General features: G+C 32.7%; 3 protein-coding genes across 3 annotated transcripts; 2 read left to right on the top strand and 1 right to left on the bottom strand.

Annotated features, from left to right (window-relative positions):
* Window positions 1-1,594: 1,594 nt before the first annotated feature.
* LOC110115418 (endo-1,4-beta-xylanase 1) lies at window positions 1,595-6,546 on the top strand. Its single transcript, XM_028700316.1, has 5 exons — window positions 1,595-1,609; window positions 1,900-2,288; window positions 3,293-3,470; window positions 4,744-5,280; window positions 5,425-6,546. The coding sequence occupies exons 1-5, from the start codon at window positions 1,595-1,597 to the stop codon at window positions 6,544-6,546; spliced, it is 2,241 nt and encodes a 746-aa protein (XP_028556149.1).
* Window positions 6,547-8,178: 1,632 nt separating this feature from the next.
* On the top strand, window positions 8,179-11,705 carry LOC114581027 (endo-1,4-beta-xylanase 1-like). The gene is made up of 4 exons (XM_028700315.1): window positions 8,179-8,294; window positions 8,388-8,565; window positions 9,860-10,396; window positions 10,576-11,705. Exons 1-4 carry the CDS (start codon window positions 8,179-8,181, stop codon window positions 11,695-11,697), a joined length of 1,953 nt encoding a protein of 650 aa, XP_028556148.1. The 3' UTR covers window positions 11,698-11,705.
* Window positions 11,706-18,119: 6,414 nt separating this feature from the next.
* LOC110115472 (squalene monooxygenase-like) lies at window positions 18,120-27,137 on the bottom strand. Its single transcript, XM_020848717.2, has 8 exons — window positions 26,850-27,137; window positions 24,236-24,347; window positions 23,595-23,769; window positions 22,900-23,068; window positions 22,469-22,687; window positions 21,979-22,254; window positions 21,560-21,838; window positions 18,120-18,403 (listed from the first exon to the last, which is right to left on the bottom strand). The coding sequence occupies exons 1-8, from the start codon at window positions 27,066-27,068 to the stop codon at window positions 18,299-18,301; spliced, it is 1,554 nt and encodes a 517-aa protein (XP_020704376.1). The 5' UTR covers window positions 27,069-27,137; the 3' UTR covers window positions 18,120-18,298.
* Between the last annotated feature and the right edge of the window lie 359 nt (window positions 27,138-27,496).

Raw genomic sequence — 27,496 nt, 5'->3', positions numbered from 1 at the left:
CTAATTGACTAATATCTTTAAATTTCATTTTTTGTATAATATAATAATTTAGAAGTTTATACTATACAATATTTATATTATTATTTTATTCATCTGTCTTATAATATGCTATAAAAAAAATTACATAAGCTTAAAAAGATCTATTGGGCCTAAATAAATTGTGCTTATGAGCTGTGAAGCATTGTGCCACTCAAATTAAGGCTTTGTTTGGGACAACTTTTTCACCGTTTCTTAAAGCAGTTTTTAGTATAAAAATTAAAAAATTTGTACTAAAAATTGCTTTAAGAAGCAATAAGAAAGATTTTCCAAACAAAGCCTATGTTTTTGCAACAGTTAGATTCATATCCTGAACTGATTTATCATATCAAACATTTGCTCTATTTGGGATAGCTCTCTGCTGCTTTACTTTTCAGTCAATAATCACAATTTTATTTGATTGTGGTTTTCTTAGTATTTTTCAAAAAAATTATGATAAAACTTGATTTTTGTAACCAGAATAATAAAATTATTTCCTCTTATAACAGTTTCATTTCTAACTTTATAATATGATACAGCCATCCCAAGCAGACCTATAATTTTAGGTTTTGTTTGGCTATTTCTTTTGTGGTAAAAAATAATAATTAGAAAAAATAATATGTATTTGAAATATAGCTTTTTATTGTTATTTCAAAACTTTTGTTTTAATTTAAAATTTTATTTTTGAAAAATTATTTTTGAAATTGTGACTGAAAAAGAAATTTTTAACATGAAAAACTTCTCCAAATAAAACCTTAATTAGCAACTTAGAATGGAAAGGAAAAAGCATACAATTTGGTTCCAAGTGATTAAAATGCTGTTTTAATAACTCCATTTAATACTACTTAATTGAAATCTTATATTCATCTCCACAGTCCCATTCTTCAACTAATCCTTAATCTCACTACCGTAAAGCATATATTTGTTTTGTTGCTTCAAGTTTTAAACTACAAATAAAGAGTGTTTTAGTGCCCAAAAAGACGGAAATTCTTCCATTGAGTACAAGTTTTTCAAGTCCAATAACTAAGCTTAAGCAATCTGCAACCCCAAGCAAAGCTTCTTATCTAACCATCACAGTCCATTTACAAAAGCTATAAAGTCATATGGTTTCAATGATAAACTAAGACATAAGAAATCTTCATTCTCTCTCATTCAAACAGCATTTTCTTTGGCTTGCAATCCTGGTTAAGCTTTCGGTAGTTGGTGCCCTTCAGTTTTTTCTTTTTCACCTCCTCTTGAAGTCACTTGAGAGGAGGATGGAGACTGGAAACCTTAGAAGTGTATATAGAGGTAATGAGTTTCTGCTTTCTGTCAGAGGAGTTGCAGTCTAGATCAAGTTAGAAATATCCCAGTTTGAGGCAAGTTTCTTCTCTCTAGAACTCAAATGTTCAGCTGGTTATGACTTCGTTTGGGATGCTTTCTTTCTGCTTCTTAAAACAGTTTTTAAGTCAAAAGCTGCTTTAAAAAGCATAAAGAAGGTCATCTCAAATGAAGCCTGTGTTTCCATTACTATTAATGATATTGCTTATTTATTTAGTTAAGGAAGCTGGACATTCTACTACAGTGAGGCAGCTGGAACATGGCTTTTTCTGAGGTATTTGTTCTATTATTAACCAAATTCTGCTTCAATTTATAATGTTTGGATCAATGGTTTAGGATACTGTGTTGTTAAGGGCTTTTGGCCAATTAAATTTTGTTGTATTTTTTAATACAAGTATTTTTAAAATAAATAAAAAATGTATTTCAAAATGAACATTTTTAAATTTTTTTTAAAAACAACTTAATACTACTGAGCAGGAAGTAGAAAATAACCACAGATGATTAGAATCCAAATTAAACAGACAAAATTTGAATATTTCACTCCCTTCACAACTCTTTTCATAGTTACTGAAAAGTAGAAACTTTGCTCTTCTACTTCCTAAGGAGATTATCAAAACGCAAGTTGCTGAAGAAGATCAAAACATAATACTCAACCCTGAATTTGAGGATGGCCTGAATAACTGGTCTGCAAGAGGATGTAAGATTCTTCTACAAGACTCCATTGAAGATGGAAAGGTGCTTCCTCTCAGTGGAAAGTTCTTTGCTTCTGCAACTGAACGCACACAGAACTGGAACGGGATTCAGCAAGAGATAACTGGCAGAGTGACGAGGAAGCTGGCCTACGAAGTCACTGCCATTGTCAGGTTATTTGGTAGTTCTAGTCCATTTGATGTGCGAGCCACAGTTTGGGTTCAAACACAGATTGGAAGGGAACAGTACATTGGGATAGCTACGTAAGTATTCTTATTTGGTTTCCAAGTTCTTTCACTCTTTAGGAAGTTTTCAATAAAGGAAATTTGCTTATTAGCTTTGCTTGCAAAGTCTTACGCTTCATTTTGGAAGGCTTTCTCACTGCTTCTTAAAGCAGCTTTTTAAAAAATTTATGATAGAAAGCTATTTTAAGGAGCAGTAAGAAAGCCATCTCAAACGAAGCCTTAGGCCATATAAGAAGTGATGCAGGCTTTTATTTGGAAGAACTTTTGATTATAATTTTTAAGCTGTTTTTAAAATATTTTTTACTAAAAAACTACTGTAGAAAAAATAAAAAAACTGTTCAAAATAAATTTTTTTTATTATAAGTAAATATTGCTTAATGATTATAAGTTCTTTTCATTCTTGATAGTTGGGGTCTAAATTCTCTATAGTTTGGCAGATAACCAAATATATCATCAGTCATTATGTTCTGAATGGATGGGCGGGATTGATTGCTTTTTTTTTTTCCTTTTTTTTTTTTTTTTTTCCTTTTTTTTTTTTTTTCTGATAGGATGTTTAAGAATGAAACGAACAAAAACTGCTCGATTCAATCACAATCATCCAATTAAGAATAGATGGCTGTGATCGGATAGTTATCTCCTACAATAGAGAATTTGAACCTTAGATAGTGAAATTAAAGGTTGCCCCTTAATGTAAAATAAGAGCTTTCACTAATGTACTAAGTAACACCTAAAATTTTAAATTAAACAAAAAAATATCATTAATATTAATTATTTTAAATTGAAATAAATATATTTTTATACATATGTTCTAATGTGGTTGAGACTCGTAAATTTATGTATGCAAATATCATAGTTTAAATAATTGATATGTAAATACATAAGAATTGTGGGTTAGGTATGTAATCACGATCTCCCATTATTACACTCAAGTGTGCAACCAATTAGAACAAAAAATAGTGTAAAAAAAAAACTCTTAATATGCAAAATGATCCTTGATAATTAGAAGATTTCTCTTATTACAGTGTGCAGGCAACAGACACAGATTGGGTGCAGCTTAAAGGAAAGTTTCTTATTAATAGTGTAATTTCAAAGGCAGTTATATATCTTGAAGGACCACCGCCGGGGACTGATGTCCTTGTGAACAGTTTTGTGGTTAAACATGCAGAGAAGCTCCCACCTTCTCCTCCTCCTGATACAGAGGTAATATTGACAAATTAACCACCACTCAAACTATAATAAGTGTATTAATTATAACCCATCTCTTTTTGACCTTAATGCTTAATGTTATATGTGAGGAGTAAATCAAATGAGAGTAAGAGTTAGGCAAGATACATTAATGGTCAAATATATGTTCAACCGAAAAGATCAAGATTATGAATAATGACAAACTAATTGGTATTTATATATTAAAAAACCATTTGATGTGAGACTAAACTCAAAGCTTAACATGTCAAAATAATATCCCCTTCATGTGAAAACATTTCACAATTTCATCACTCTCCCTCAAATAAAAGCACCATAAATTATCATATACCTAAAGTTCAGTTAATGCTACAAAGGCCTCATAGGTTCACCCAATCTTAAACTTTACCCAACCATGACATAACATATAAGTCTTATAAGTGGTACTAACCACATGAACCACTCGATCCTAGTCGAAAAGCATCAATTTTGATACCACTTGTTGAGGAGTGAACTATGGCTAAATGTTGGGTTAGATATATCGCATCACGAATCCAAAGAGTGTATGTTGTGATTGTCGAGACTTTAGCCTTTGAAGGAGCAACACATGATAGGCTTTTAGGATGACAATCTTATAGGAAAAAAAAAGGATATCAGTGATCCAAATCTTAAAAACTTATGCATCTTAAAAGAATAATTTCATATGGAAACTAAAACTAAATACCAAGCCAACATTGGTGGCTTTTACAAATTTGCCTAAGCTTTCGATTTAAAAATGGATTGAACCATTAGTTTATGATACCCAATTTTTAAACCTATTTTATTCACATTCTCTAACAAGTGATATCATTAAGGATTGTGCAGTTAGATCGAGTGGTTCTTGGCTCCCCATGAGTCTTGGTTCTACATATTATGATTGAGTAAAGGTTAAAAAGCAGACAACTTCAATGAAACCTCCGTATGATTGAATTAGTTTTAGGTACATGATATTTGATGATTTGAAAAAAAATTCTATGTGAAAGTGACTACTAAATAACCAATATTAATGACTCTCAATTAATAGACAAATTATTAAAATATATATGTAAATTAATAATAACCTTGTTGCTAGTTAAGTTGCATATATTAGCTAGCACAACCCTTTGCTCATTATTTTAAGTTTTAATATTTTATGATAAAAAAGATTTTACTATTAGTATATATGGCCTAACTTTAATATTCTTTGGTGCTCATTCCTAATGCAACTACACTTAAGTTTGCTAAATCAAACTAAAATTCTTTGCTTTTGCAGGATGTCTTATATGGTGTAAATATAATCACCAACAGTGGCCTTAATGACGACATAAATGGATGGTTTCCTCTTGGTTCGTGCACTCTAACCATCGCCAATGGCTCTCCTCTTCTTCTCCCTCCAATGGCAAAGGAGTCTTTAGGAAACTCTGAACCATTAAATGGTAACTACATTCTTGTCACAAATCGGTCCCAGACTTGGATGGGTCCAGCTCAAGAAATCACTGATAACCTGAAGCTCCAAGTGACATATCAAGTATCAGCTTGGGTTAGAATTGGTTCAGATAAAAGTGGCCCTCAAAATATCAATGTTGCTCTTGGTGTTGATAGCCAATGGGTTAATGGTGGCCAAGTAGAAGTTGTAGATGATAGATGGTATGAAATCGGTGGATCGTTTCGAATTGAAAAGTTACCAACCAGAGTTATTGTGTATGTTCAAGGCCCTTCTCCAGGTGTTGATTTTATGGTTGCAGGTTTACATGTATTTCCAGTTGATAGGATAGCAAGATTCAAATATCTAAAGAAACACACTAACAAGGTAGCTACTTTTATGCTTAATATTGATTATTTCTTTGTTTGTTTGAAATTACTCATTAACAGTTGAAATCAACGCCTGAATGAAATTACTCATGAAGTTAAAAACAAATCTGTGAATAAACTATAGTCAACATTGGTTTTATAGGTGAGGAAGCGCGATGTAATATTGAAAATTTCTGGATCAAATGCGAAGGACCTCCTAGGAACAACAGTAAATGTCAGACAAATAAAGAACACTTTTCCGATCGGGTCATGTATCAGTCGAATGAACATAGATAATGAGGATTATGTCAACTTCTTTGTGAACAATTTCAATTGGGGAGTTTTTGGAAATGAGCTCAAATGGTATTGGACAGAGTCACAACAGGGAATCTTAAACTACACAGATGCTGACGAGCTCTTAGATTTTTGCAACACAAATGGAATTGATGTGAGAGGCCATTGCATCTTCTGGGAAGTAGAATCTGCTGTTCAGCCATGGGTGAAGGCTCTGAGCACGAATGACCTGGTGACTGCAGTTCAAAGTCGCATAACCAGTCTCATGTTGAGGTACAAAGGCAAGTTCAAGCACTATGATGTGAATAATGAGATGCTTCATGGTTCTTTCTATCAGGATAGACTAGGAAAAGATATTAGAGCTAATATGTTCAAAACTGCCAGTCAATTGGATGCCTCTCCCAAACTATTTGTAAATGATTATCACATTGAGGATGCAACCGACACCCGTGCATCTCCTGAGAAGTATATTCAACAAATTTTAGATTTACAGGAGCAAGGAGCAGCTGTTACAGGTATAGGAGTACAAGGACATATTGATAAACCAGTAGGGCCAATAGTGAGCCAAGCATTGGACAAATTGGGAGTTCTTGGACTTCCAATATGGTTTACTGAGCTTGATGTTTCGGCAGAGAATGAGTATGTTCGTGCTGATGACTTGGAAGTGATGCTTAGAGAAGCATATGCTCATCCATCTGTTGAAGGAATTATGCTTTGGGGTTTTTGGGAGTTGTTCATGAGTAGAGAGAATGCACACTTGGTTAATGCTGAAGGAGATCTAAATGAAGCAGGTAAGAGACTTCTTTCTTTAAAAGAAGAGTGGCTTTCACATGCTTATGGAAAAACTGATGATCTAGGTGAGTTTAAATTTAGAGGATTTCATGGTACCTATAGTGTGGATGTTATAACATCCGGGAAGAAAATCTCTCAAACATTTAGTATTGACAAAGGAGATGTTCCTTTGGTTGTGAATATAAACATGCAAAGTTAAGAATTATTCAATAGTTCTTCATAATAAGGTTCACCGTCCTTAGTAAAAGTTTATACCTTACGATTGATTTTATATACGAAGAGAAAGTTTTCTTCATCAAATAGAAATAACCAAAGTGAAAGAATATCTGTGACAACATACTTGATGTTGATGTAATATATAAAGTGAAGATCAGGAATACATCTGATAATACTTTATCAAGCACTTTGTATGATCTACTTTAGTAGATGCTTGCATTATGCTCATGATTAGTTGATAATTTACATATTGTAGTAATTAAAACGAGAGCTCAATTTGAGATTTTTTTACATCAACAATTTATGAACCAAAGTACAACACTACAACTACAGCTGGTTAAGGAGATATTTGGTGATTCTGTTCATTAAACTTGCATTCAATATCATTTATAGTGGGCTCCTATAAGTTGAAATTATAATTAAATGAGAAAGCTTCAGTCCTATCAAGTTTCCTAAGAATTATGTTGGATCGATTTCACTTCTCTCTGGGAAGTCACTTGCTGAAAGGCATAAAACAACTAGTGATGCACTTGAAAATTAACTTGCAACTACATAAATCATAAGAACACTCAAGTAATTCATAAAGTCCCTACAATTTAGTTAAAATGACATGGCTAGAGAAGTCTTTTGCATGAGCAAGATGATTTTATTTTACAAGAGGTAAATTATAATTATAGAAGCTTTTTTTATAATTATAGAAACTTTATTGCAAATTAGTTCATGTTTTTAGGGTTTTTATTAGAAAGGTGTTAATTTTTGTATGTTTTAAGATTTTTCTTAAAAAATGAATCGAGTCGAGCTTAGTTTTATATGGTTTAAACCTGTTCATTTATTTTCTTATCAAACCTGAGCCCCTTCAACATAACTCAATTTCTAAATCATGTTCAAATGTGATTATTAGTATTTGTTATCATGTTTTCAAACATAATTGAGCTTTTGATAAGTCTAATGAGCTATATGCATGATGCTCATGATTTAAACAATATTTCTTATTTTTAAAAATAATTGTAGTCATATTTATTAATCAATCAAATAATAAATTAAGTAGAATTAAAATCATTCTCGATTTAAACACTTTTAATGATATTGATTTTAGTAAGAAAAAAAAAAGATGTTTAATTGATATTAGCATAAGGAATACAATTGTAATTAAGTAATAGCACTAATCTAGTGAATTACAAATTATGGCTATAAATACCAATACATAACTATGTAGGACTCTTAATTTGAGATTTAATAGATTCACACAACTAGTAAAGAAAAAAAATATGCACAAATGTTAATTTGTGTTCATAGGGCATACGCAACTATATACAATTTTAAAATAAGAAGAACTTCCAAAAAAAATCACCTATGCATAATTGTGTACAACATTAGAGTTGAATATACATAATTGTATTTTAAAACTTTACAAATTTATTCAAATTCAAAATTCTGCTCTCACAAAGTCAGAAGCCCATCACCTGCTAAGTTATCTCCCAGAGAAATTTGTAATGATAGAGCAAGTGTGTTGAAGAAATGGCACATGCTATAATTCTATTTGGTGTGACATTTTTGTTAGATAAAATTATTGAATCTTTTACATGAATGATTGAAATAACTATAAGAAGTGTTGATGGCAAGCATTCAAACACAACATAGTGGTTCAGAGGAGAACTTTGAGAAAATATGGGAAGAAATAAGTAATAAAGATTGCCTATATGATCAGAGAAAAATCATTATTACACTCAAGTGTGCAACCAATTAGAACAAAAAATAGTGTAAAAAAAAAACTCTTAATATGCAAAATGATCCTTGATAATTAGAAGATTTCTCTTATTATAGTGTGCAGGCAACAGACACAGATTGGGTGCAGCTTAAAGGAAAGTTTCTTATTAATAGTGTAATTTCAAAGGCAGTTATATATCTTGAAGGACCACCGCCGGGAACTGATGTCCTTGTGAACAGTTTTGTGGTTAAACATGCAGAGAAGCTCCCACCTTCTTCTCCTCCTGATACAGAGGTAAGATTGACAAATTAACCATCACTCAAACTATAAAAAGTGTATTAATTATATCCCGTCTCTTTTTGACCTTATAACTTTATGTTATATATGAGGAGTGAATCAAATACATACAAGAGTTAGGCTAGATGCATAAATAGTCAAATATATGTTCAACCCAAAAGCTCAGGATTATGAATAACAACAAATCAATTGGTGTTTATATATTAAAAACACTTTTTAACCATTTGATGTGAGAGTAAACTCAAAGCTTAACATGTCAAAATAATATCCCCTTCATGTGAAAACACTTCACATTTTCATCACTGCCCCTCAAATGAAAACGCTATAAATTATCATATACCAAAATTCACTTAATGCTACGTACAGAGGCTTCATAGGTTCACCCACTCTTAAACTTTACCCAACCATGACATAACATATCAAAGTCTTATAAGAGCTACAAACCACATGAACCACTCGATCCTAGTCGAAAAGCAACAATTTTGATACCACTTGTTGAGTGGACTATGAGTAGACATTGGGTTAGATATGTCGCATTGTGAATCCAAAGAGTGTACGTTGTGATTGTTGAAACGTTAGCTTTGGAAGGAGCAACACATGATAGGCTTTTAGGATGACAATCTTATAGGTAAAAAAAAAGGATATGCGTGATCCAAATCTTAAAAACTTATGTACCTTCGAGAATAATTTCATATGGAAACTTAAACTAAATGCCAAGTCCTAATATTGCTGGCTTTTACAAATTTGCATAAACTTTTGATTTAAAAATAGATTGAACCATTATTTTATGATATGCAATTTTTACACCTTTTTCATTCAAATTCTCTAACAAGTGATATCCTGAAGGATTGTGGAGTTAGATCGAGTGGTTCTTGGCTGGTGACCCATGAGTCTTAATTGGTACTTTATATTATGATTGAGTGACGGTGAAAGAGCATACAACTTCAATGCCACCTCCATATGATTGAATTAGCTTTGGGTACATTATTATTAATGATTTGAAAAAAAATTCGTGTGAAAGTGATTACTAGATAACCAATATTACTGACTCTCAATTAATAGATAAATTATTAAAATACATATGTAAATATATAATAACCTTGTTGCTAGTTGAGTTGCAAATATTAGCTAGCAGAACCCTTTGCTCATTATTTTAAGTTTTTATATTTTTATGTTAAAAAATATTTTACTATTAGTATACATGGCCTAAATTTAAAATTCTTTGGTGCTCATTCCTAATACAACTACACTTAAGTTTGCTAAATCAAACTAAAATTCTTTGCTTTTGTAGGATGTTTTATATGGTGTAAATATAATCACCAACAGCAGCCTTAATGATAGCATAAATGGATGGTTTCCTCTTGGTTCATGCACTCTAACCATCGCTAATGGCTCTCCTCTTCTTCTCCCTCCAATGGCAAAGGAGTCCTTAGGAAACCCCGAACCATTAAATGGTAACTACATTCTTGTCACCAATCGTTCCCAGACTTGGATGGGACCAGCTCAGGTGATCACCGATAGCCTAAAGCTCCAAGTGACATATCAAGTATCAGCTTGGGTTAGAATTGGTTCAGACAAAAGTGGCCCTCAAAATATCAATGTTGCTGTTGGTGTTGATAGCCAATGGGTGAATGGGGGCCAAGTAGAAGCTATAGATGATAGATGGTATGAAATCGGTGGATCGTTTCGAATTGAGAAGCTACCATCCAGAGTTATTGTGTATGTTCAGGGCCCTTCTCCAGGTGTTGATTTTATGGTTGCAGGTTTACAAATATTTCCAGTTGATAGGATAACAAGATTCAAACATCTAAAGAAACACACTAACAAGGTAACTTCTTTTATGCTCAATATTGAGTATTTATTTATTTATTTATTTTTAAATAACCCATTAATAGTTGAAAACAACGGCTGAATGATTAGTTTATACTAATTTTTTGTGGATGTACCTTATTACATGAAATTAAAAATAAATTCATGAATAAACTATAGTCAACACCGCTTTTATAGGTGAGGAAGCGTGATGTAATATTGAAAATTTTCGGATCAAACGTGAAGGACCTCCTAGGAACAATAGTAAGTGTCAAACAGATAAAGAACAGTTTCCCAATAGGGGCATGTATCAGTCGAATGAACATAGATAATGAGGACTATGTCAACTTCTTTGTGAACAATTTCAATTGGGGAGTTTTTGGAAATGAGCTCAAATGGTACTGGACAGAGTCACAACAGGGAATCTTAAACTACACAGATGCCGACGAGCTCTTAGATTTCTGCAACAAAAATGGAATTGATGTCAGAGGCCATTGTATCTTCTGGGAAGTAGAATCTGTCGTGCAGCCATGGGTGAAGGCTCTGAGCACGAATGACCTGGAGGCTGCAGTCCAAAACCGCATAACCAGTCTCATGTTGAGGTACAAAGGCAAGTTCAAGCACTATGATGTGGACAATGAGATGCTTCATGGTTCTTTCTATCAGGACAGACTAGGCAAAGATATTAGAGCTAATATGTTCAAAACTGCTACTCAATTGGATGCCTCTCCTAAATTATTTGTAAATGATTATCACATTGAGGATGCAACCGACACCCGTGCATCTCCTGAGAAGTATATTCAACAAATTTTAGATTTACAGGAGCAAGGAGCAGCTGTTACTGGTATAGGAGTACAAGGTCATATTGATAAACCAGTAGGTCCAATAGTGAGCCAAGCATTAGACAAATTGGGAGTTCTTGGACTTCCAATCTGGTTTACTGAGCTTGATGTTTCAGCAGAGAATGAGTATGTTCGTGCTGATGACTTGGAAGTGATGCTTAGAGAAGCATATGCTCATCCATCTGTTGAAGGAATTATGCTTTGGGGTTTTTGGGAGTTGTTCATGAGTAGAGAGAATGCACACTTGGTTAATGCTGAAGGAGATCTAAATGAAGCAGGTAAGAGACTTCTTGCTTTAAAGGAAGAGTGGCTTTCACATGCTTATGGAAAAACTGATGATCAAGGTGAGTTTAAATTTAGAGGATTTCATGGTACCTATATTGTGGATGTTATAGCATCTGGGGAGAAGATATCTCAAACATTCATTGTTGACAAAGGAGATGTTCCTTTGGTTGTGAATATAAACTTGCAAAGTTAAGAATTATTCAATAGTTCTTCATAGTAAGGTTCACCATACTTAGTAAAAGTTTATACCTTATAATAGTTGATTCTATATGTGAAGAGAAAGTTTTCTTCGTTAAATATAAATAACCAAAGTGAAAGAATATCTGTGACAACATACTTGATATTGATGTAATATTTAAAGTGAAGATTAGAAATACATATGATAATATTTTATTAAACACTCTTTTGTATGATCTACTTTAGTAGATGCTTGCATTATGCTCATGATTAGTATATAATTTACATATTGTAGTAAAATGAGAGCTCAATTTGAGTTTTTTTACATCAACGGTTTATGAACCAAAGTACAACACTACAACTAAATCTGGTTAAGGAGATATTGGTGATTATGTACATCAAACCTGCATTCAATATCATTTCTAGTGGTCTTATAAGTTGAAATTATAATTAAATGAAAAAGCTTTAGTACTATCAAGTTTTGTAAGAATGATGTTGGATCGATTTCACCTCTCTATGGCAAGTCATTTGTTGAAAGGCATAAAACAGTGATTCAATTGAAAATTAACTTACAACTACATAAATCATAAGAGCACTCAAGTAATTTATAAAGTCCCTACAATTTAGTTAGAATGATGTGCCTAGAGAAGTCTTTTGCACAAGCAAGATGATTTTATTTTACAAAAGGTAAATTAGAATTATAGAAACCTCTTTTTTAATAAACAATAATTTTATTCCACTAATGAAAAAGGACTTACAAATAAAGGCCAAAAGAAATCAAAACACGAAATAACAACAACTAAATTATCATAATAACCAACAGATTTCACTGCAATCTGAAAGAAGAGAAGTAATACAAAATTAGAGAAATTAAAAAAGGCCCCGAAGCCTGTCGGACTCAGATTGCCACCTAGTTGTCAAGCTTGGACCATCCATTGGAGGAAGAGAAACAATACCGAGAAGTTCCAAGTAAATTAGAGTTATAGAAACTTTATTGCAAATTAGTTCATGTTTTAGGGTTTTTATTAGAAAGGTGTTATTTTTTATATGTTTTAGGATTTTAACTAATTATTAAATCTTGTTTTCTATAGTAGAAAATGAATCGAGTTGAGCTGAGTTTAAACTTGTTCGTTCATTTTCTTATCAAACCCGAGCCAAACTTCAACATAACTCAATTTCTAAATCATGTTTAAATTTGATTATTAGTATCTGTTATCAAGTTTTCAGACATAATTGAGCTTTTGTTAAGTTTAACGAACTATATGCATGATGCTCTTGATTTAAAAAATATTCTTTTTATTAAAAATAATTGTAGTCATATTTATTAATCAATCAAATAACAAATTCTGTAGAATTAAAATCATTATTGATTTAAACACTTTTAATGCTATTGATTTTAGTAAAAAAAAATGATGCTTGACATTAGCATAAGGAAAAAAATTGTAATTAATTAATAGCACTAATCTAGTGAATTGCAAATTATGGACATAAACACCAATACATAACTATGTAGGACTCTTAATTTGAAATTTAATGGATTCACACATCTATGTAAAGCACAAAAATATACTGCTAAAAGAAAATATGCACAACCATTAATTTGTGTTCATAGGGCATACACATATATATACAATTTTAAAATAAGAAGAACTTCCAAAAAATCACCTATGCATAATTGTGTACAACTTTAAAGTTGAATATAAATACTTGTATTTTAAAACTTTTCAAATTTATTCAAATTCAAAATCTTGTTCTCACAAAGCCGGAAGACCATCGCCTGTTAAGTTATCACCCAGAGAAATTTAAAATAATAGAATAAATGTGCTGAAGAAATGACACATGCTATAATCTAGAGGGGGAATTTTTAAAGTAAGCATGATTAAAAATTTAATTATGTGATTAAGTATTGTTTAAAAAAATTTTAAAACTAGGCAAAGTCGCCAATTTAACGGGCGACTTAGTGCTGACTCAACACATGGTTGCCAGGTCATCTAATTGATACTGTAGCAAGTCGCCGATTAAACGGGCGACTTGATACATTAAAAAACAGTAGAATATAAATTTTTTTATTTTCTTAAATTAGATTATTTCAAAAAATGGCTCAACAAATGATTATTAGAGCTCTATCTTCCCTCCCCACAGCTTTCCGAACAGTCCAAATCCTTGAAACGTGATCGTGCGTTGAGATTCTTTACAGAAGCAAACACTTCGAAAACTTATTAAAAAAAAAAAGAAAAGAAAATCTATTTTCTCCCGTCTTCTTCTTCCTTCCCTACATGAATTTCCTAGGTTCCTACAAAACCTAGCTCAAATCCCTAAAATTAAAGCTAACACCTCCATAACCCAAAAAAAAAGCAAAAACATAACTAGTTGAGACATTTTCTCAATCCACTATCAAAATACTCCTAAAATCAAAAAAATCTGTACTGCTCCGCCACCAGGTTCCATTTATGGATTCTATTAGGCTATTAGCGGCAGAGACTTTCAACGCTAATCAACATCAAAGAAACAGAAGAGGAAGGCAGCTCAATTTTAAAAATATATTTTATTATTTATTACTGTAGCAAGTCGCCCATTTAAGGGGCGACTTATTACATCATTAATTTGTTGAGCTGGCAACTGATGTGTTGAGTCAGCACTAAGTCGCCCGTTTAAAGGGCGATTTTGCCTAGTTTTAAATTTTTTTTAACGATACTTAATCACATAATTAAATTTTTAATCATGCTTACTTTAAAAATTTCCCCTAATCTAGATTGTCGACTAAATAACCATAATGTTGGTTGTGCTACATTTATTAGTGTTAATCATAATTGATAAAATATTCTATTTGGTGTGGCATTTTTGTTAGAGAAAATTATTGAATCTTTTACATGAACTTTTGAAATAACTATTAGTGTTGATGGCAAGCATTCAAAAACAATATTTCTATATTAGAATCATGAAATGAGTAGGGCTATTAAAAATATCTTACCCATACACAAATCCAACTATGATAGTGACACTTATCAAAGAGAGCTCTATCTAAAGTACATTGCTTCAATGGTGACAATGTTGTCTAAAGATTATTTTATAAATGTATGACTAAGTGTGGTTTAGAGGAGAAATTTGAGAAAACATGGGAAGAAATAAGTAATAAAGATTGCCTATATGATCACCCATGACTAAATAAGTTGTACATAATTAGAGAGAAATGGTTTACAACTTTAAGCATAAAATTGAAGATTGCTTTCCTAGTTTATAGAAGATCATGATCAATTGATGTAAAAATGAATAAGAGGAAGATTTTCCTTGCTACAAATTAGTTATATACTAAAGAAAATTTCTAGATTTTTGTTAAGAGAATAGTAGAAATAAATGCAAAAGAAAATTTCTAGATTTTGCATTCTTAAAATTTAATATTTGTTTGAAGAAAGATTGTTGAATGATAATCCTGGTTTATATAATAAATGTAGTATTGATCCTTAAGACTTTTTTTGTTAAGAAAATAGTAGAAATAAATACTTCAAAATTTTGGTTTGTATATTTTCATAAGACTTGGGCATTGTTTGGGACAACAGTAAGAAAGTTGTCTCTAGCGAAACCTTAGATAGATATCTAGTGTAGTTACAAGAAATTTGAAGTGATGGGCTTATTGTGTTCACGTTTTATTCAAGAATTAAGTTCCTAAATTTAAATCACAAAAATTATATTTTGAGAAGATCGATCCGAGCTAAGAAGGATATTTATATAATTATGAATCACAAAAACATCACAAAATTCTAGAAGAATGAATCTTCATATCAATTATATATTTTGAAATTATATAAGTAATTTCACATATCAAATTTAGTTCAGATGTATCATTAATTAGGAAAGTCAAGCGCATTTGTTAATCTTTTTGAATGAAAATTAACATAATTTGGACAGGATATTAGAGAGTAATGACATGAGTATGAAGTATAAGAAGATAAAAAAAATTATTAAAAAATTATTTCATCACACAAAAACTCACCAAAGATATGATCTACGAGTGTGATAAAAAACAAATTTAAAGAAGATGATGAGAAGAAGAAGCAAAACTTCAATTATATTAGACTACTTGAATGTTGAATCTATTAAAGTTTATCTTCTATTACAAAGACACTATAAATTTATAGAATCTCCATTATAATTTTATGAAAAAAGAAAATACATAAAATCTTTGTAAAAGAGAGATGGATCTATTGTTTCAAGGATCCATATAGAGTTTTTAATTCAAATCTTGCTTGTTTGATTCTCCAAGAAATTAGATTGGAAATAATATTTTGAAAAGATCCTTGATTGAACTAAGTGTTCAAATCTTTCTTCATTGCACATGGTGCCATATCATAAAGAGGAGAGAGAGAGGGGAGGCCAAATTTTCCATATAATTTTGCTTCAAAATTTTTCCAACCCTATATAAAAGAGTGTTGATTTCATTATAGTGATTAAAATCTTTCTTGATTTCTCCACGCTTCATAATTTAAAAATAATAGAATATATCCTTCCTTTTTGGATGAAAATAAAAATTTTCCATATTTACATGATTAAAATTACAACATCATTATTTTTATATTTGATAATAACGATGATGACAATCAACTTTCTTCCTCATGTTGATAGAGATGATAATGATAATATAAAACTTTTCACCTTTAGATGTTGATGATAGAAGTTTTATTTATGTCTATAAATGGTTGAATATGATGAAAGGTGAATATTTATTCTAATTGTTATGCATTATTTCTATCACTTTTTGAGAATTCTATTTTAAATAGTTAAAAAAATGCAGATAATGACTTTATATATGAGAAAACTATTCCTCGCCTATTGAAAAATTGAAGTAAAAAAATAATAATAAAGGAAAAAAAAAATGATTTGAATGTAGAGACTAAGGCTTCATTTGGGATAGCTTTTTGCCGCTACTTTTTTTTGCTTTCATGAAAATTTTGCACTAAAAATTTGCTTTAGAAAACAGTAAAAAAATTGTCCCGAATGAAGCCTAATAAGATAACTAATTGAAGTTTGTATTAGAAAATAAGATCTTCATCCCATTCCAAGAAGGGTTAAATCTCACAAGGATCAACATTGGCTAGCCATCAAGGTCTAAATTTTTTTGTAGTATTTAAGGGAGGCAAAAAAAGATTAATATCTCATCAAAGAAATTCAAGAAGAGATTAAAAATCACCAAATATTTGCGTCATAATCAAATAGAGAAGATGGGCCTTATTATTGTGTGAACTTTATATCATAATGTAAAGAGAGAAAGTGGCTTAGCTACCGATTATGAAGTGGTGAAAATGAAGAGGTGATAACTTATAATTATAAAGATAATTATATGATGATAAAAATATACTTTCTACAAAGACTCATTAAACTCTTCTAATAGGGAACTTTTATTTGGTTCGGTCACCTGACGTAGCTCTACGTTCGGACGTCAGTAAAATAGTACAACGTGTTCTCACTATTTACCGCGCGGCCCGACAACCCCGACCCGGAACAGAGACGAGATTGCTATTTTCGCGTGTTGCTAGGTATTGCTCGGTATTTGCTCGATATTTGCTCGGTATTGATCGATTTTGCTCGGCAATAACGAGAAATAGCATTATGTGAAGACCAATACCGAGCAATACCGTGTAATACTGAGCAATACCGAGCAATACCGAGTTTTTCTCGGTATTGCTCGGTATTGGTCTTCATAGAGCGATATTTTTCATTATTGACAAGCAATACCTAGAGTAATACCGAGCAATATGCGAACATATCAATCCGGGGTCAAGTCGTCGGGCCGCGCGGTATTGAGTAAAACCACGTGGCGACATGTTGTTAGCATCCGAATGTAGAGCTACGTCAGGTCACCTGACCTAATAATTGTTCTCTAATAGGAGAGGACCACTGTGTTCTATTATTTATTTCCTCACAAAGCAATACTCCAATTGCATTGAACTAATCAAGGCTTCGTTTGGGATAACTTTTTTACTATTTTCTAAAACGGCTTTCTAATACAAAAATTTCTACTAAAAAACTATTTTAGAAAGTAGCAAAAAAATTATCCCAAATAAAACCTAAATCTAGTCAACTCTCTTTTCCACTATAAAGCCACTACATATTTATGGAATCTCTTTTACAACATGAGACAAAGAAATACACAAATTTTGCTTAAAAGATGGAGTTGCTATCCTCTACAAGGATTCATGGAATTTTTAATTCAAATATTGCTTGTGTGATTGCTTAATTATACTTAAAGTTTGCTTCTAAATAATAAACTGATTGAATCTTTTAATGAATAAAATACTTAAACCTTCATCCTTAAAGGTGCCAAATCTTTTAGTATGTACATAGAATTAACTGAGTAAATAGAAGCATTTCAGAAATACTGGTATCATGCAGTAGCTATAAACAAAAGTACAATGGCTACAAAGAAACCAATAGGCAAAATTCTAGTGAACAGTAACTCAGAAAATGGACGCTACAGCTTATAAATTGCATGTAAAACTACATATAAAAGCACTGTTGTAAGATTATATTAAACAGCTTTCAGTTATTCCATGATAATACTGAGTGAAGGTTCGCTGGAAATATTACATACAGTAAATGATACAGAGTTTGATATGGAGTTCTCATTGTATAGGAGTCCTCCGGTAATAAGCAGGAACAGTAGCAGGAAAGAACATTTGTCGAACCCCCTCTGCTTTTATTATAGGGAAAATTATGTCACATGCACTCTGCAAAGAACAGTAGTCAATATTCAATAGATAGATACAGAAGACAAAAAAAAAATTCAAATCTCGCTTTAGAAGCACTGTGAAAGGATAGTAAACATGAAAGTACTAGTAAAGAAACAAGTGTTTCATATACAATATCGACTTTCTTACTGTTTTGTAAAACGATTTTTTTTTAAGTAAAAAATCTATTAAAAACAGAAGAAGAAAAAAAAGTTGTCTAAAACTGTCCCAAATAAAACCTTAGTTGAACTTTTTTGTAACTACAAAGCGAAGCATCTAATTCATGAGAAAATATTATGTGCGGACACTAGACGGTTCGGAGGCCAATCAGAACGTGCCACGTCACCCGGTACATAGCGCTACCGAGCAAAACAATGATGTGGAGCGTTCTGGTTGGTCTCCGGATACCGTCCAGGATCCTCATAGAATAATTTTCCTAATTCAGAGAACAACCATCAGTTGGTAAAAGAAATCCACGAGTACAGTAAATGCCACATATTTATACCTCACCAGAGTAATGCTACGCTCCCCAAATAAAGCAATAATTTTTTTTTTGTGTCCACAAACGTATGTGGTCCAATCAAAGAAATGAGCCCTTACATCTACATCAACACTGAACACAAGGATAAAATAAAGACCAAGGTAATAGTTAATTTAGTTAGGAAGTGAAGCATGGCCCGTACACAACTCTCCTTGTGCTACGCTCACCAAATAAAGCAATAATTTTTTTTTTTTCATGTGTCCACAAACGTATGTGGTCCAATCAAAGAAATGAGCCCTTACATCTACATCAACACTGAACACAAGGATAAAATAAAGACCAAAGTAATAGTTAATTTAGTTAGGAAGTGAAGCATGGCCCGTCAAAGTAAGCGCATAATGGACCACTTGACCACAACAGTGATAGAAAATCATTAATTTTCTAAACGGGTGCTACTTCAAAACTTGACAAAAGTTTAGGTGTCAGTTCCTAGCTCACGATGTAAAATAATATATTATTATTATTATTAAATATAGCCGACCCTATGTAGTGAGACAAAAATTTGATATTATTATTGTATTAATATTAAATACTATTAAATAATAAATAATAGGTTGATTAGATTAAAATTTAAGCATAAATATCCTATCAAACAATAAAAATGACAAATTTAAATCCTACATAAACTTACATCAATAGATTTGAGCATAATTTAAGCATAATTTAGCTTAAATTCCACAAAATAACAAAAATGATAGCTTTAAATCCAACAAAAAAGTTAAATCCTTTAAAATTGTTATGATATTTTATTAATTTGATGTTTAATTAATTAATAATTGATTGTGATATAAATATATAAACATTGAAATATTTAATTTTAATTTATAATTTAAAACTTATAACATATTAACAAAATAGCATGCGTCTTGCGCCAATGCGCCATTTTGCACCATTGACATGTATGATGTTGGCCTGAGGGGTAGCCGACGGCGAGAAGCAGCGGTGGTTACCGATGAGGCACGGCCAACGGCGGGTGGCGGCGGTGGCCAGTGGTGAGGATGGTGGTGGTTGGCATACGGGTCATGTTGGCGAGTGGTGACAAAGGCTACTTGGTTTCAGTGAAAAAGGTTTTCACTCAAAACCTGGATGATTTTATTTTACCTCAAAAATAAATTAGAATACTTTGCATTGCATTTGGTTTATTTTACATTATATATTTCAATATCACTACAAAATGATACTTTACGCCCACTTTACTTTCAACCAAACAGCCCAAAAAATAAACATTTTTCTTAAATGACTTTTCCACTTTTAGAAGTGAGAAGTGTGATCCTCTCCCTAACTATACAAGGCTTTACCCAAGTAAATCAAATCAAATGAGACTACAACACTAGTCCATTACTTTCAATTCTTGAAGGTTGTTGGTTTTACCCTTAAACTAGAAAGAAACCAACTGAAACACTTTGCTACTAACCTCATTTCAATTTGAGAAAATAATTTTCAAAGTGAAGCTTTTGTGAGTTAAGCTTTCATAGATTTGCAACAAAAAAAGAAGCCTAAATATAAGATGACTTTATATTCTATTAGTTCTATGTGAAATTTGATTGTGTCGATCAATTGAGTTATATTATTGACTCAGGCCTCAATTTCATCAATTGAACTCTCCAGGGGGTTGCAGGGGGCAGTGCTCTAAAAACAATTATTCATACAAGCACTACAGTGTCTTAGGATGTAGCATGGCGGCGCTGCATCTTGACTTGGAGACAGAAAGCCAAGGGCCAACGCTCCAAAGCCAGCACTGTGGCACTGCAAGTTGGACTGGAGATAGAGAGCGAAGCACTGCGGCGCTCCAAACCATGACATCGCGGTGCTGCGAGTCTGGTTAAGTAATTTTTCTTCCTTGTTTTTCTTGTTTCACTTGACGGGTTGTGTCTTTTTGGGTTATGGAAAATATCTATTGTCTGTTTTGAGTATAGAACAAAGCGGGAAGTTAAGAGAGAAAAGTAGAGAGTGTGAGAGAAGAGATCAGTACAATTTCTCCTAATTTTCATAGTGAATTTCTTAGTGTTGTGTGACATAATTGAAACAACTATCACAAGCATGCGCCGGGCAAGTTGAAATGACTAAAGATCTAATAGACATACTTCCATAAATACATGATGCTCTTGATTTCATTTATTTTTGCACAATTAATGATCGTAACAACTTTTTACCAATCCGTTTGATGTTCATAAAAAACAAAGCATTTCAGACTGATGCATTATCTTCATGCATATTTGGTTTGAGGCTCATAATTCATGGTTTCATGCACAAGGTATCCATATCAAAGTTGACACTGAGAAATAGGGCATTAGAAAATCAAATCGTGACCAATTTCCTCCTCATATAAAGTCAGTAACTGGATCGTAAATGATTACATGAACATGGTATACTACATGCTTGCGACCAAAAGGAAAAGAACCTTGCATTTGCTGATTAATTCAAACACTGGAAAAAAAAATCATGGAACTTAAATTGTAGCTTCAAAATTAGTAGAGAATGATATAAACCAACTCCAAATTGAATAAACAGGACTAACATGAGTCTAACCCGTAGAGATAATCTTTAATGCTGATTAAAATAAGTCCCAGGTCTAGACATTAAATTCAACAAAGATATGAAAAGTTCTGACTCACCGCAATCAATCTAGCTCCAACCCAAATGCGCTTTGGAGAAGGAAATGGCAACATGAGACGACCAACCCCAAATACGGCAACAGCAAAGAAATGGGCAATTAAGCTCAATGGACGGGGATTAAGACCAGATAGTAAAGCCAGAGGTCCAGTTGAACAAGTTCCTCCAAGGCTCAGATAGTCAAAACATGCTTGCCGCATTTCATTCCTTGCCTGATCAGGTGAGGAACTGAAAACCTTATACAGTGCACCAGCCAAGGTGTTTATTGTAGAAGCAACAGGCTAAAAAACAGCAAAGTACAATATTGTTAAGGTAAATATTAAACAAAAATCAACATATAAAATCACTCCATTAGGCCCAGGGACTAGAACATTTAATTTGTATGTATCCTAGTAAAGCTTTAAAACGTGTATAGGCAAACCTTTCGTAAGGTGTAGAAGGATTCCAGATATTTACACAGAGAAGATGCATCATGGAGATCATGCAGTGGTTCAAGGAGATTCTGAAGCACAGCAATATCTGATAATGCCACCGTCATTCCTCCACCTGTTAGTGGATGCCGCATGTTAAATGCGTCTCCCATTAGAAGTGCTCCAGGAGTTGGAAGAGGGTTTGCTGGCATGCTCCTATTTGGCATAGTTTTTATTCTACCGTTATCTACAGCCCCAATAAAGGCATCATGCATTTCACTTGGTATCTGAAAGAAGCAGAAGTAAATCTGCCATAAGATCTACTCTAGTGCAAGAAGAAAAGAATATTACTGCAGAGAGAGAGAGAGAGAGAGAGAGAGAGAGAGAGAGAGAGAGAGAGAGAGAGAGAGAGGTGCATTTCATAATTAGGAAGCATGAATGGAACAACACAACCCAAACAAGAAATATCAACGATAGAGCAATATCAAAATCAGAGCATACTTGTGGTGCTACTACAGTCTTCAAATATTTAGACATCTCTCCGTTAGCAATGGAAGGAATTTTCTGACCAGGTACATCAACCAGGCAGCGAACTTCTGTGCTACTTATAGGATAAAATAGAATGGGTGAAGGATCTGCCAAAATAACATGCGCATGGTTTGGAAATGGTAACTTGCAGTTCTCCAAGATCAAGCCAACAAACGAAGATGGGACTTCCACCTGAACAATAAGATCGTCATCAAACAACCTGAACTAGGTGTATATCTAAACCAATTATGTCAACGTTGAAGTCCAGCATCACTTCCTACTGGATCTAATTTTAACTTTAAATTATAAATAACAACTAAGAATAGCATAAAAAAGGAAAAAATTTGAAAGCCAAGAATAAAATTTACTAGGACAGAACGATCTGAAGTATGTAATCCTTTTACCTTCGAAGAGCAGAGAGAGCGCCGCAGGTTTGAAAAGCAGCCATCACATACAATAGTGAGAGGAGCACAAGCTTGCATTTCTTCACCAGCTTTACTCTTATATATCACTCCTTTAACGACCTCCTTTTCTTCAAACAAAGATGTGACAGTTCCCTCCTCCATAAGAACACTAAAGCAAAGAAGACCACAGAAGCTGTTTATTTATCCATAATGAGAAAATATATACAACATAAGGAGCATCCTGCTAAAACTAGTCCACAATTATGGCTTATCATTTATTGATGCAGTCAAGATAAGGGCTGGTTTGGAGGGGTTTTGGTTGCTGTTTGGTCTTCCCATGTGGCTGTTTGGTCTACCAATGTTTGAGTTTATTTGATTTCTAATTTTATTTTTTAGTAAATTAAGCATTGATTTAATCCTTCTGAATTGCTCCAGAATTGGTGCATTACGTAAGAAATTGCTCATAAGATAAGGGTTTTTATGATCCCAACAAAAGTAACTGAATGGAAGCAAACTAAGTTTTAAAAAAAGGAAAAATAATTGTATATTAGTAGTTGGATATTGCAAAGGGAAGTTCAGCCTTTTAGTTTGTTCATTTTAGAGTGTAATTAGCTTTAACCATGATAAAGCCTTAGAGCGTCCACTTATAAAAAAATATACATATACAGAATACGATCCAAATGAAGTATAATTACTTGGGTAAAGATGCAGCTTTTTCCCGCATCCTCTGTACAAAACGTCCATTGTGAAAGCTCCTGCCAGCAACACGTGAACCATATTTCTCCAAAGGATAGGAGAGCTTTGTATTCTCCCCATCTTTAAAAAGTGCGTAACCATCAACTCGTTGAGCATCAATTTCTTCAACACAGTCTGCATCGAAGAATGAGAAAGCATTTATTGTAACAATGTAATCCTCCAAAGATCATTGGAAAAAAAAAAAAACACTTTCTAAAAAATAAAGTAGTAGCAATGGCAACAAGGGGAACTCCTTTGCCACTACTATCAGCTCTTGCTGAAATCACTTAAATCTCTAACTTCAGGCTTTTTTAGTTAGTTCTGGTTTCTTCTTTTTGATAGCCACAGGTTCTCATAGTTTTTGTTTCTACAGGTTGTAGCTCTTTTTTATTTCTGGAGCCTGCCTTTTTTCTGCAGCTATTGCTCTTTCTCTTGTTTTGCTGGCTTAGCTTCGTATTTATTTTTGTTAATGAAAATTGAGCAATGTCCTTAATTCCTCCGCGCCCCCCCCCCCGCGAAAGAAATAAAAAAAACTAGAAAATAAATTTGGTTATTTATGCGTAAGAGAAACTTGAATAAATGGGCAGAACCAAGAATTTACCCTCAAGGCCCAACTCAATCAATTTCAGGTAGCCTCCTGGTTGTAAAAATTCACCAACGATTCTATGAGGCTCTGCCAAATCTCTTTCAATTACATGTACTCGACGGCCAGCCTACAAGAAATGATAAAGAAGCAAGGTCAATTAATCTTGTCAAAATAACAAGCACTTCGAATAACATCTATATTCAACATTTTATGGGGCCTTTGATTGTCAAGATATGAGAGAAAATCTACAAATAAATTCAAACTCGCACTGAAATTCCACTTCTTATATCAGTATACAACTACAGAGAAAAATGACTATTTGCCTTATTCGCTCACAATAAACAGAAGTACCACAAATATTTACTAAAATATTGTAAATTCTAAGCATAACCATGTTCAAAATAGTTCTTGTATCAATTAAATCACAGAAATACTCGTAATTCATTTTTGCCTGAATAAGGGATCTATAAGCTGTGTTGCGCCAGTGGTTTAATTAAGCGTTCACGCATGTTTGGTAGCAGAAAAGAATAAGGCCATCTTAAGGTAACCTGTATGCTTTAGTAGCAGAAAAGAGAAGATCAACTTCAAACTACTACTAAAGGCATAGCCGTGTTTCCCTAACAACGGTTATGCAATATCCTGCTAAAGAAAGAACCGTTATAGTGAATTTGTCTGTAGCTGCATTAGAAGCATTTTCAAAAGTCTTTGACTGTAGTTATAATTGTAAAGGGGATGGTCCAGATTTAGTAAATGGATTAAAATCTAAAAAACTATTTGATATAAAAACTCACTCTCTGTCACTTTCTATCGTTTACTCCCACGTAATTCTCAGGGGAGTCCTCTCACGACAGCAAAACGACATTAAAAGGCTCTTTGGCAACCTGAAATAAGATTTAATTTAAAAAAGATTTATTTATTAAATTCAATTTCTTATCTTCCTATAATAATCTTAAATCATAATAAAATAGAGAAATAGTTTATTATGATTGAAAAAAAAATTAATAATTGTTATTTCAATAGTTTTTTCAATTTTAACTCTCTCAGAATTTATTAAATTTAGATTTATAAGATTTACTGAATCCTATTTGAGTTGAATATTACTTATAGCCATACAACCTTTGAGGAATTTTATATTCAAGGTTATGAACTTCTTCAAATGTTATCATGATATTAATACAATTAAGAAAATTGCCTGTTTAGCTGAGTTTAAATGTAGAAAATATGGTCAAACATCAAGTATATGTGTAGAGTAGCCTTTAGAGAATCAGTCCAACCTGATACAATTTTGTTCAAATATTAATATATTTGCAAATTAAGGCTTCATTTGAGCAACTTTTTTACTGCTTTCTAAAGCAGCTTTCAAGTTCAAAAATTTTTAATTCAAAAAAAATTTACTCGAAAGCTATTTTAGAAAGCAGTAAGAAAACTATCTCAAATGAAGCCTCAGTAACCATTTAAACCGATTAAACATCAGCAATCTACCAGATAAGAAGGTAGATGGATCAATTGGCAGGAACAAAACGTTTCGATTACATAGAATTCAAGGCAACCAAGGCAACGGTCTCTTCAATTGCAGAATGGCAATGTATCGTTTTTTCTTCATTCAACAGAAAACAAAATGAACAGGGAAGTTGAGTAGTTGACAAATTTGCCTCCCACTAACGATTAAAAAATACTACATTTAATGTGCTCACAACACCCAACAAAAATTGTAGAACCATAAATGTTGCATCCTACGTTACGCAACCATGCCCGATTAAGGCAATAATATAATAACAGGATTTTGATTGATCAGAGCCGGTCTTAAAAATTTTAAATTCATTTTGAATAAGTGTAATATATCATATTAACTTTTTTTAGGGCGATGAGTGACTTGATAGCAATTGTTAGTTTGTTATTGCTATTATTTTACTATTTAGAACATGACTTGAAGATAGAATTTTTTGTTGGAGAAAAAACTTTCTATCGAGTCTTGTACAACTCCTGCAAAGTATTATATTAATTTTGACACAGCTAATCAAAAATTGAACTGAATATATTGAGGAGAATGGTTGAACAGTTGATGGGTTTTATCACTTCACAATCAACCTAAATTTGAACTCGCTAATTACTAAGAGGCTCTATGGGATTTTTTATTTTTTAGATTTTATTTTTAGTATGCTTTGTTCATGCTCTGAGATATCTTTAAATTATGCTCATTTTATTTTTATTGAATATTGAATAAGTTGACTTTAAACTGTTGATTATAGTGATGGTAGCCTCGGTCCATGGAGGAGGCTAATTGTGATAAGAATATATAAGAAACAAGCATGCTTTCTAAATTTAAGAATAAAAACAAAAAAAACAAAGGTGATATTAAGCAAATCCTAATATAATTGGATTTGATCAGCTCAACGCTTAAAAAGAAAAGGAAAAAAACACAAGCACACAACCGCACAACAAAACGCATCGCCAACCCTCGCTGAACTTAATCAGAATTAAGAAAATATATGCATATAGCAAATACCAAATCAAAAAAGAAGAAACAACAACAGAACAATGCTAATCCAGTTCCGCCGAAGAAAGAACCAGCCTTCAATGGAGAAAATCAAAATGAGAAAACAAAGGGTTTGTGAAAAAGAAACTTTACCTTACCGAGCGTGTAGGCGAGTGCGGATCCAGCAACGCCGGCTCCTACAACGATGACATCGGCTGAGCAGCGCGATCCCGCTCTCGCTGTTTGCGTCCTCACCGCATGAATTCCCGCTTTGCCGGATTCATTTTTCTTCGCATGTCGATGCCTGAGAAGCAAAAGAAACCCTAAGAGAGAGGTGACGACGCCTCCAAAGATGTACTGGAGAAGCATCATCCTCGCCGACGAAGCCTCCTCTTTTCCTTATTTGTCGGCTGTCATTCCCTGCTTTATTCGTTCGGCTTTAAAGGCGTAGGGACAATAAATCACGTGGTTCGGTTATCCGCCTCTCAGCTTTACTAATCCTAGTCCGTCCAACTAACTGACGCTTTCGGCCTCATTCCCGTGTGGCGCCACTTCTGGAGACCGGTCAACTGGTGGAGTGTGGAAATGAACAGTTAAATGCATGCGTCTCATTATTATATTGCATTCTATTTTTATGTAACATTTTTTTTTTATTTACATACATACCTTTTTTTATCATTTTATTTACATATTAATATTCAAATTTTAATATTATATATATATATATATATAATTTTAATATCAAATACCTATAAACTTTAATATTTCATTCCATGCATTCAAAATTATTCAATGAGTGG

The sequence above is a fragment of the Dendrobium catenatum genome, unplaced genomic scaffold (assembly GCF_001605985.2).
Source record: "Dendrobium catenatum unplaced genomic scaffold, ASM160598v2 fragScaff_scaffold_1483, whole genome shotgun sequence".
Classification (NCBI taxonomy): Eukaryota; Viridiplantae; Streptophyta; class Magnoliopsida; order Asparagales; family Orchidaceae; genus Dendrobium; species Dendrobium catenatum.
The sequence above is the reverse complement of the archived record's forward strand: the minus strand, read 5'-3'. Positions and strand labels throughout refer to the sequence as shown.